The sequence below is a fragment of the Netta rufina genome (assembly GCF_964035555.1).
Source record: "Netta rufina genome assembly, chromosome: 30".
NCBI lineage: Eukaryota > Metazoa > Chordata > Aves > Anseriformes > Anatidae > Netta > Netta rufina.
Genome location: NC_140154.1, coordinates 630,067 through 641,093, shown reverse-complemented (window position 1 = coordinate 641,093; position 11,027 = coordinate 630,067). Strand labels below are relative to the sequence as shown.

At 58.8% G+C, this 11,027-nt stretch overlaps 1 protein-coding gene across 1 annotated transcript; it reads right to left on the bottom strand.

The window, feature by feature from the left end:
* Positions 1-333: 333 nt before the first annotated feature.
* On the bottom strand, positions 334-10,572 carry CCNT1 (cyclin T1). The gene is given in 10 exon segments (XM_084303627.1): positions 334-1,393; positions 1,395-2,804; positions 3,152-3,222; positions 3,568-3,731; positions 6,581-6,626; positions 6,921-6,983; positions 8,153-8,213; positions 8,839-8,967; positions 9,271-9,352; positions 10,390-10,572. Coding segments are annotated over 10 exon segments (2,256 nt in total). The 5' UTR covers positions 10,566-10,572; the 3' UTR covers positions 334-1,339.
* Positions 10,573-11,027: the final 455 nt, after the last annotated feature.

The following is an 11,027-nucleotide window of genomic DNA, read 5'->3' as shown; positions in this document are numbered from 1 at the left end:
GGAACCGACCCCAAAATGGCAGGGACTTACACCCAGGTTGGCCAAAACGTGGGAACAGACCCCAAAAACTCCAGGGATTTAACCCCAGGTTGGCCGAAATGTGGGAACAGACCCCAAAAACCCCAGGGATTTACACCCAGGTTGGCCAAAATGTGGGAAATTACCCTAAAAACTGGAGGGATTTACCCCCAGGTTGGCCAAAATGTAGGAACTGACCCCAAAAACTGCAGGGTTTTACCCCTAGGGGTGGCAGCAAGCGTAGGAACACGCGGAGCTCGGCGTAGAGAAGGAGCCTGGCAGAAGCCGGGTGGAGACGATAACGTTTATTGAAGTCTGGAAAAGTGAGAGGCTGAAGAACAAAACAAGTTTGGCTTTTCCAAAAAACGTCAGACCCCCCCCCACCCCCGCGAGGCGGGCGCCCTCGGCCACAGATTTCGGGCTTAATTTCGGGTTTTGGTGGCGGGAGGAGCTGCGGTGCAGGCAGGGCTCCCCCCAGAGCTGCCCCGCGGCCCCCTCCAGCCCTGCCCAGTCTGACCAGTGCCTCGCACCCGTACCCAGAGCGGGTTCTGGGCTTCGCATCACGTCCTACAGACACCAGGGCTCAGCACCCTGCTGGCCCTTCGCACGCCACCCCCTCTCCACCACCACCAGGAGCACCCCAAAACCGGGAGCACCCCAAAAACCTTCGGCGCAAGCCGCCTGCCCAGCCCGGCGGCCCCTTTCCCTCCCCACGCACCGTTTTCCTCCGTTCTGACCCCAAAAAGCTCCTCGACCCACTTTCTGTCGCCATCAGCTCGAGCGAAGCCACGCGAGCAGCCCCGAGCCTTGCCGGGGGGGGTGTGGGGGGGGCCCCCGCAGCACCTGCCAGCATCACAAAACTTAAAAAGGAACAAAAACGCTAAAAGATATAAGTTACTGCTTAAATTATTTGTAAAACATCTCGGTTTTGTTTTCTTTTTCTGCGACATGTTTTAAATAATCCCCTCCCCGGACCCCCCGCCCCCGACGTGTTCCCCAAATTGGGGGGGGTGTGGGGGGGTTCAGTTCCAGCAGGGCCGGACCCTGCTCTTAACTGGGAAGTCGGCGAGGGAGGGAAGCGAGGAAGAGAAAGGGATTTTGTCCTTTCACAGCTTCGAGGGCTCCTCGCGAGGAAATAAGAAAAGTTCTAATAAAAGAGTTCTCGGGGGGGGGGGGGGGGGGGGGGCGGCGGGGAACACCAACAGCCCTTCCCCTCCACCGCAGGGGCAGGGGATGAGGGAGGGAGGGGGGGGAAAAAAAAAAAAAACAAAACAAACGGGGCAGGCAGGCCGGTTTGTCCCGATTCAGTAGTAAAAAGGAATTATTTGGGGAGGGGAGGCAGCGGCGGGGGCGGTTCTGAGGGCAGGGGGGGGGGGCCGGGGTCTGTCTGTGTTGGAGGCTCTGGAAGCGGCGCCTGCCCGGGAGGGGGGGTTCAAAAGCTCGCCGTAAGCGTGGAAATCGAAGGCTGGGGGCTGGGTGGGCTGCATGCCCTGGGCGCTCAGCAGCGAGTGCAGCATGTTGACCGTATCCTGGTAGTCACTGGCCTGGTTGGCGTTGTGCCCGTTGGCCCCCGCTGGCCCCCCCTTGTCCGATTTGCCGTGGGGCCCCCGGTTTTTGGACGTCGGGGTTTGTAAAGGGAGGCCGCCGGGTTCCGAGCCGTGACCTGGGAGGTGAGGATACGGGAACTGAGCCCCGGAACCCTTGGAGCTTTTGCTGACTTTGGGCTGGTGCTCGTGGGGCGCCGCGCTCGCCGCCGCCGCCGCCGTCGCCGCCACCTCCTCCGGCGGGGGCCTCTTGCGGGAAGAACCGAAGAGGCCGTAGCTTTTGTGGGGCACGGCGCTGGGGGGGGCGAGGTGTTTAGAGTCTCCCGGGCGCTTGTTGAGCACCCCGCTGGGGCCGGCGGCGAGCTGGGGGTGCAAGTGTTTGTGCGAGTGATGGTTGTGGTGGTGGTGGTGGTGGTTGGAAGAGTGGCCCTTGTGTTTCTCCTTGTGTTCCCGGCTCTTGGCGCCGCTCTCGTCCAGGGAGCCGGGCCTGTCGGCGGCGCTCGGCACCTTGATGCGCATTTTGATCTCCTCCTGCTTGGAGGGGAGAGGCCTCTCGCCTCCTCCTCCTCCTCCTCCTCCGCCCGTCACCGGGATCCTCAGCTTGAGAGCCGAGGCTTTGTCACCTTTTTCGGGGCCGGGAGGCCGCTCGGGGTTCTCCGAACCGATGGGGATTTTCAAGATGATGGGCGAGGGGTTGCTCTCCTGCTGGACTTCCCTCTCCCGCTGCTGCTGGACCAGCAAATTCTGCGCGGCGTAGGCGTACTGGGACCTGACGTTGGCCTCCATGTTCTCCAGCTGCCTTTTCTGCGCCGCCAGCTCCTCGGCGTGCTTGGCTCGGTATTCCTTCAGCGACACCTTGGCCGCCGGCGCGTTCTTGCCGCCCTGCTTCTGATAAGCAGCGCCATCTTGCTGCAGAGGGTGCTCGGCCGCCGAGCCGTCGCTAGTCCTGTGGCCCTGGGAGCTTTCCAGTTTGGGGGGAGGATGCTGGGCCAGCCAGTGCTCCGGCTGTGCCCCCGCCGCCGCCGCCCCTTCCGCGCCGCTCTGCTCGCGGGGGGATTCGGTGGAAGGCGGCAGGGCCGGCCCCGCGCCGGCGGCGGTGGAGGACGTGGACATGCTCATCAGGCCGGCGATGTTCATGTCCGAGCTGTTGTTCCTGGAGATCATGTTGAGGATGGTCTGCTCCGACAGGCTCTTGTCTTCGCTGTGCTCGTCGGCCTTCGACTTCCTGGCCGCCTGCGAGGCCTGAAGGAAAGCAGGGAGCGGTTACTGACCTGGGGCTGTCGCAGAAAGGACGCGGGAGCAGCCTCCCTGCTGGCTGACGGGACACCCACTGCCCCTTTCTCTCTCTCCTCATGCCAAACAACCAGGCACGGAGCTGCTAAAGCAGTTTAAGGACCAAAGTTTCTACAGAATTAATTCAAAAACGAGGCACTCGAGTGCCAAGGGAACATTTTGCAGACCCACGGTGTTCGGCTCCCGCCCCACGCGTGCCCTCCGGGCACCGCCTGGCCTCGTAATGCTTGGAGACACCACACAAAAAACCTCAGGGCCCACGTTCTCCTGCAAGCAGCCACGAAGCAGACTCTTACCCGCCAGTTCCGGATGCGTTTGAGCCGGTTGGGAGTTTTCTCGAGGATCTGCAGGAATTCGTGAGTCAGTTCTGCAGAGGAGACACAAAGCCAGGCAGGATGGTCAGAGGCGGGCAGGCCGGCCCTAAATCCATCAGGGCAACCCCCTACTTACTGATGAATGGAGCTACTGATGAGATGGAGCTACTCCAGGAGGGGAAATACTGACAGCTAGAACCACTGACCACAGGTTAACTCATCTCACTGTGCGCCTTTTGCCATCTCTGTTGTACCATAGCAGCTGCTGCACTGGAAACTTTGGCAAAACCAGAAGCCCTTTGAGTCCGTGAACCGGCCGGTGGCCGTGTTGGAATGGCAGGAACAGAGATGCCAAGATAATACAAGAGCCTTTTGGGGGACCTTGCTCCAAAACTTACCATCTAAGAGCTCCAGAGTTACAGTGCCATCAACGTATTCCCACCAGTGCTTCCCGTCCGTGGAGACTGGGATCTCCCAGTTGGACCATTTACAAGCCAGGTGGATACAGACGCAGGCCACAACGGGAGGGGTGTACTGCAGGCTGAAGGTGGTCAGGTGCAGGCTGACGTCACCAGCAGGGAGAGAGAAACAGAAAGCCATGAACTCCCAAGCCTGAACCTCAGCACACACAATCGCCCAACTGGAGAGACGCTGCGGAAGAGGTGGAGGTGGGGGGGGAAGTTCCCTGCCGTTCCTCCCCCAGCACAACCCTACAGGCGTCTCCGTCCCACTCTGCCAGGCTGCTCCTGCCTTCCCCGCTGCGCTCCGGGCACCTCTGGCAGCTCAAGGCTCAAGCCCTCCTCTGAGGGAGCAGCTGGGGTACCTGCCAGCCCCCACCTCTGCTGCTGGCTCTGCTCAGCCTGAGAAAAACAACAACAAAACAAAACAAACAAAAAAAAAAGTCCTAGTGCAGCTCCTGGGAAGGCAACACCACGGGCAAAGGGCGTCGTTACCGCTCTGAGAACCTACAGGTCGAGCAGGAAGCTCCTAGGATCTGCGCTCATCCCCTCCTGTCTCTCCGAGGGGAGCGCTCTCGCCTTCGTGTCAGGGAAGTTTACAGCAGAAGCACCGAATTCCTGAAGGCCCACGCCTGGTTTTGCAGTTAGGAGCCGAATTTGCAGAGATCTGCACCGGTTGCGTTTCAAATTAAACCTCACCCTGAGCCCCTTTTACCCCGAATCTGAGCCACAGCAGGATTGGGCCCGTTGGCTACGAGAACTGCAGCGCTCTGCACAGACCCAACCTGACGTTCCTCCATTAAAAATAATAATTAAAAAAAATTATTAAAAGTGCTAAAAGTCACCTCCCTGCTCGTTGGACGTGCGCCGTCTCCAACTGGCCACCGTGGGCTTTTAGGAAGGGTTTGTTCTTCCCCCAGGGAGCTTTAGAAAAAGCACTGATGCTGCAGCCACGAAGCCTGCCGTAAGGGAACGGGCTCACGGAGCTCCTGCCACCGCCAGGCCCTGCTCTCCCTCCCCTCCTGCAGCGACTCAGGAGCGTCTAAAAGGCAGCCCCGGCCACACGCCAAGCGTTTCCAGCAGTAAATGAGATTTGCTCAGATGGCAGAGCTGGGACGGGAGGGCTACGGAGCACCAAAACCTCGGAAATCCCAACGGGGAGCTCGAGCCAACAGCGCGTTCGAGAACTGGGATGCAGCAGCACCCCACAAGCTTCCTCTCCAGCTGCAGGAACACCCCACCAGGCCCTAAAAGCCACGGCAGAGCTGCCACACTTGTGGACAAGCCCCTTCCAAAGCACGCTGCTGAGCCCCTCCGGGGTAACAGCAGCCCCATCTCTTCACCACGCGGGGGTTACTCAAAACCTTTTCCTATCCACGCATTTTTCTATCTCTGTGGAGATAGAATATTTCATATTTTTCATATTTCATAAAATATTTCATATTTTTCTATCTCTGTGGAGACACAGAGCTGGGCATCAACGGGCAAAAAAGGCACGAAATCATTTCGTGGGTATCGGATTTATCCACACACCAAGAAGTCAAACCTGGGAAATTCAGAGCGAGAAAAAAAAAAAAAAAAAAACCTTATCCCCTTATCCAGCATGGCTAAGAAGTGAAGTCCTGGTGCCCCAAGAGCCTCAACTCTGCCCTACGACGATGCCAGGAAGCATAAAAATGTTAAATATTTGTAGCTACTCCTGAATTTGTCGGCTTTACTGCTCAAGCACCTCAATCGGGCGTTTCGAGGCATCACGTTAGGGCAAAAGCGGGGCTGCCTGGCCGCGTTTCTCACCTTCTGCTTGGATTCCTTTCAAGTCTAACCTGACCTCCTCGTTTCTTGGTTCTGCAATTACCGCTGCAGGGATAAAACCCGTCCCAGGGAGGTTATTTCCCCACGCAGTACTAACACTTCACGCCAGTGTAGGAAGGAAACCCACAGGGTGCCCTCTGGAGCCGTGCCACCGAGTTGTTCTCTGTCCTGCTGCCTCCCTGTGCTAGCGGCGTGCTGCTGGGGGCTGCTCCACCACGACGGGGATGTGGCGACGCTTTGCCACCCTCCCCCAAACTATTTTCTGGGGTTAGGCAAAGATTTCTGCTGTTTTAGCCTCCTCGTTTGGTGTTTTACGAACAACAAAGCTCCATCCCTCTCTAGGCAGCACGTGGGGCAGACCCGACTCCTAACCCAGCTTTTTCCTCCCATCTTTTCATTTCTGCCACCTCTCTCCCAGAAACACAACGTTTTCTGTCGCCACAACTCGGAATTTGCCTGAAACTGGTAATCCAGAACACAAAAATTACAAAAAAATAAAGATGGACGTCCCAACTCCAGGCCTCACCAAGAAAATCCAGGTGGCACCTGACAGAACTACCCGGACCTCTCAAGGTGAGAAAAAAAATAAGACTTTTATTTAATTTCCCAAACTCCACCTGCAGGCAGCGCTTCCTGGCCTGCCAGCGCAGCCATTCAGGCCAGGCAAGGCTGTGCTTTTCTCCTGAAATCCCTCCTGCCGGTGTCCAGCTCCTGTTTCTCTCCCTTTACACTCCAAATCAGCTTTCTTTGGGGACACAGACTGCATGTTTTCAGAATCTGCACAGCACCCGGTGCAGCGAGAGCTCCCTCTCTGACACCTAGGTACTAAGCAAGCAAAACCGTGCTTCAAATCCACCCTACGCCTGGTTTTTCTTTTTGGAACTGTCAACAGCTGCCTAACCCTGGGAAAATAAAGCAGTGAGGTTCTACAGCAGCCCGTCTGCCTCGCTTACACGGCTGATTTTGCAGCTGGTTTGGGTCAGAAGCCAGCAAGGGGAAGGTTTCCTGCCGTCTCCGAACCAAACCCAGCAGCCCCCGGTTGCTCACTGGCTAAGCAATGCCCCAGGGGTCACCGGGGGCTTCTCTCCTCCAGGTAAGACCCTTTGCCAAATAGGAATTAATTAAATCAGAAAATAATAACCTGTTGGTAGCCATGAAATAGGAAGTTTGCGCCAAGTCCTTGCTGGCTGAAAGAGAAAAGGAAAAAAAAAGCAGGGAGTTAGCCCTTCTGACAAAACACTGCTACGTTTTACTTCCAAAACCACCAGCTTTTGGCCACCCCGTGCAAAATAAGAGCCCCCAGCAGCTGGATCAGCTCACGCCACGTCTAGGGAAGGCGTTTAGAAGCAGACAGAGAGCTCTGGGGGGCTCAGCAGAGCCAGAGGTGCTCATAAATGGCTCTGTTTTGATGCTGGCTACGGTTTTTGGCCGCGGGCAAGCTCTCCTGCAGCAGGGGGTCGCGAGCAGGAGCCGCCTCTTACCTCGCACGAGCTGAGTGCACTTCACCACGTGGGTGTGGGGGTGGTCGATGGTGATCTCAAAGCCTGGAAGGAGACAGAGAGAGAGAGGGCCGTCAGGTAACGAGCAGCAGAGCCCAACGGATCTACGAACCTCGTGTCTCCTGCTCCCGGGGGACAAGGGCAGGGATAGAGGAACCCCTTGTCCTTTATCCCGAAGGCTCGGGACCTCCAGCCACAAAACCCGAAGGTCACCGCTGCTGCCAGGCCTCCATCCAAGCAGCTCAACGACTCCTGCGCCTTGAAAGGCCTCGCTGGAAACAAAACAACCACGAAGCAATTTAAAAATAGCAAGACAAAGCCTCTTCCAGCAGCTGGGAGGAAGGAGAAGACAATGGCATCTGCTCAAAGGAATTTCTGTCACCCAAAGAGCTAAGAGGAAGCAGACGTTTTCCCTTTGAAGGAGGCTGCAGCCCTAAGAGTCAATGGAACTTAATCCCCGCTTCAGTTTCCTATTCGCTTGGTGCATTATGGTTTTAAAGAAAAGACAAAAATCCCGTCGGTCCATCTGTGCAACAGACTCGGTTCCTTCCAGGCAGAATAGCCCAGAATATTCCAGATGAGCTGGGAAGTTCGAAAAGGGACAGGGAGAAGTGAGAATAGCTCGGATCACGCTTCACCCCCGGCTCAGGAGGCCAACACGTGCACCCTGTACACCCCTGGCTCCTCCAAACCCCTCCTAAGGTGGGGATGAGCAGGGATTTACTCCGAACCGAGTCAGAAATAAGAGAGCTGAGCATTTTGGGGGGCTACACACAAACTGCATCTGCAGCAGAAGAGATGTTAGGAAAAAATAACGTTTTCGGAAGGAGCAGGATGCTGGATCCAGGAGCCACAGCCCTGAGCTCAGGCCCCAGCTTCTGCTTTCAAAACCAAGAAGTGGCTGGGAGGGGAATAAAAGAGCAATCTGATCACGTTAACCTCCAACCAGTGTCTGAGCAGAACAAAACCTGCTGTGGGGGGAAAAAAAAGAGAGGAGCCACACTTCCACGCTTCGGTTTCTCTGAGGATTGAAATAGATGCGAGTTACACCTGGAAATGCTGAGGTTAGAAAGGAAAACAGGAGCAGGGTGGGGTGAGAGCAGAGTTTGTTGCTCGGGCTCTTGTCCTGCCAGCTGGGCATCTGCCCCCGAGCTGCGTGGAGCACTCCTGGCTCTGGGATTCGTGTGGCAGCCCGCCCGCTTTGAAAAACTTACCCAGGGTCTGCAGGATTATGCTCTCCAGGATGACCAGGTCCTGGGCTTGTTGCAGGTAAGCCTGGGGTTGAGAGGACAGGCAAGTTACTCGCCACGAGGCACTCCCCATGAAGCCTGCCCGTTTCTAAAACCCTTCTCTCTCAGGGAGGTGAAAACAGCCAGGGGAAATCTTTATGCCCACCTGGCACAGATTCCCTGCCAGAGGGGAAAAAAGCAGAGCAGGGCAGACCCGCTGCACTGCCAGAGCTCGAGCTACAGGATCCAGACCCTCTCAGTCCCAGCCCCTCACAGGAGAGGAGGCAGCTTTTGTCCTAAAGCTTCCCCGGATAAAGCTTCCCCTTTCCCACAGGGCTGGCTGCTCAGTTTTGGGTTAAGTCTCAAGAAATTTGGCAACATTTCTACTAAACCCACTGCTGAAGGTGTGGGGATGGAGCAGCCCCAGCTGCCCCACACCATCCTCTGCCCTGCCAGGCACGGCGCAGCCCCAGCAGCAGCCCAAAAGCTCTCAGCAGCTCAGAGGAGAACCTGAAAGCCCTCAGTGCCCACCCCAGGATGAAGCCACGTGCTTCTAGAGCGGCTCCTTTGGAACAAAATTTAAGGAGGAGCTGCTCGGGGGGCAGCCCGTTCCCATTCCCCGTGCCCCAGCTCCTCACATCGGGGCGTATTTCCCCGACCCCAACGCTCACCTCGCTCCTGGTGTCCGGAGGAGGCTCCTGGGGGTGCAGGCAGGCGTGAGCCACCTTGATGACGTGCTCCAGCTTATGGGGCTGCTCCTCCACCTTGGCTGCCAGGAACAGAGCCGCCGGTGCCACCGACTGCGGGGGAAAAAAAAAATTGACTCTTTTTAAGTTCTAAAGTCTTAAATCAGAGCAAATGAAATCAGACGAATATTTATCTTAATTAAAAAATAAATATTAATGATTTAATTTTGGTAAATAAAGCCTGCACAAGGCTAAACGCCACCAGGAAGATGAAGGATCTCTGGTGTCTCACAGCAGCTGCAAAGCCCCCTCCCTGGGGCAGGTCCCACCACGTCACCGTGACCCCCCCCCAGCCCCTCCTGGCAGCAGGAGCAGAGCCAGGGACTCCCGGAGCCCCCCCCCCCCCCCAGCACTTACGTTCCTGTGGAACTGGGTGAAGGACTGCACCATGTAGAAGCGGTGCATGTACACGATGGCCGTGTTGATGGTGAGCTGCGAGCTGGTGGCGGGGCTAAGGAAAGGCACGACCCCGCGGGGAACACCTCCAGCCCCAAAACGCCAGGCTGGGCCCACCTCCCTCCCCCATGCCTTGTCTCTAAGATGGACCCGGGCCCCCAAAACCAAGTCTGGTTCCCCCAAACTCAAGCCTGGTTCCCCCGTGCCTGGAACCGGCTTCCCAAGCTCCTGCTGACCCCAGAACCAGGCCTTGCTCCCCCCACTCCGGGGCCAGGCTCTCCCCAGCTTCCCCCAGCTCTCCCCTCTCTGCTGCTGTCTCTCCCCAGTGCCCCCCAGCTCTCCCCACTCCTGGACCGGCTCCCCCCAGACCCTCCTGGCTCTCCCTGCTCCGGACCCAGCTTCCCCCTGGCTCTCTCCTCCCGGCTCTCCCCTCTCTGGTTTCATCTCCCCCCAGCGCCCCCCACTCCAGGTCCTGCACCCCTCAGCCTCTCCCTGCTCCGTGGCCGGGCTCTCCCTACTCCAAACCCATCTCCTTTCCCTTTGGGCCCAGACTCTCCCAGCTCCCCCCAACCCTCCCCACTCCATCCCCAGCCTCCCCACCTCCACAATCGGCCTCCCCCCAGCTCCCTTTGGCTCTCCCTACTCCACGCCCGGCTCCCTGCTCCCCGGCACCAACCTCCTGCAGCCCCGGTTCTCCCCACCTGCCCCCGGCTCCGGTTCCTCCCTTTTAGGGCCCGGTTCTCCTCGGCTCTGTCTCCCCTAGGCCGGGTTCTCCCCTCTCCGGGCCCAGAACCCCCCCGGCTCCGTCTCTCCCCAGCTCCAGGCCCGGCTCCCCCAGCTCCAGGCCCAGCTCCCCCCGCCTCCAGTCCCGGCTCCCCCCGTCTCCGTCTCTCCCCATCTCCAGGCCCGGTTCTCCCCCCTCTCCATGCCCTGCTCCCCCCTCTCCACCCCCAACCTCTCCCCGTTCCCCCCCTCACCCCCTTTAACCCCCGTCACCCCCCTCCCTCCCCTCTCCTCTCCCTCAGCGCAGGCCGCGGTGGTGGCGGCGGCGGTGTAGGCCCGAAGCGCAGGCCCGGATACACGTTGAGGCGCTGCCCCATGTCCTGCAGCAGGTTGGCCGCCTGCTGCCGGTACGAGAGCTCCTTGTCGGGGTCGAGGCCGGCTCGGCGCGAGGGGCTGCGCTCCAGCTGCTCGCGGCTGAAGTACCAGCGCCGCCCCGCCGCGCCGCCGGCCCCGCCGCCCGCCGAGGCCTCCATGGCGGATCCGCGCGCGCACGCACGCACGCACGCACGCACGCGCTGACGTCACCGGAGAGGAAGGCGCGGGGGGTGGGGGGGAGCACGGCGCATGCGCGCAAGCGCCGAGCCGGAAGTGGCTTCAGTAGGGGGGTGGCGGTGGGCCCCGTGGCACCCCCCACACACGCGCGCGCTCCCTCCCCAAACCCTCCGACCTTTGACCTTTAACCCTTTGGCCTTTAACCCCTTGACCCCCCCCTCCCGCCCCTTTGACCCCCAAGGGCACGGCACGGCTCGTATCAAAGTGCGTTTATATAATTTATCTGTACAGGATAAAGGGGTTTGGGGGGGGAGGAGAGGGGGGGGGTATGAGGGGGGAGGGGGCCGTACCGCGGTGGGGGGGGGGGGGGTAAAGGGGCTGAGCCCCCCCCTCCCCCCCCCCAGCTGCTTGAAAATAAAAAATAAAAGGAAAAATGAAAAAAA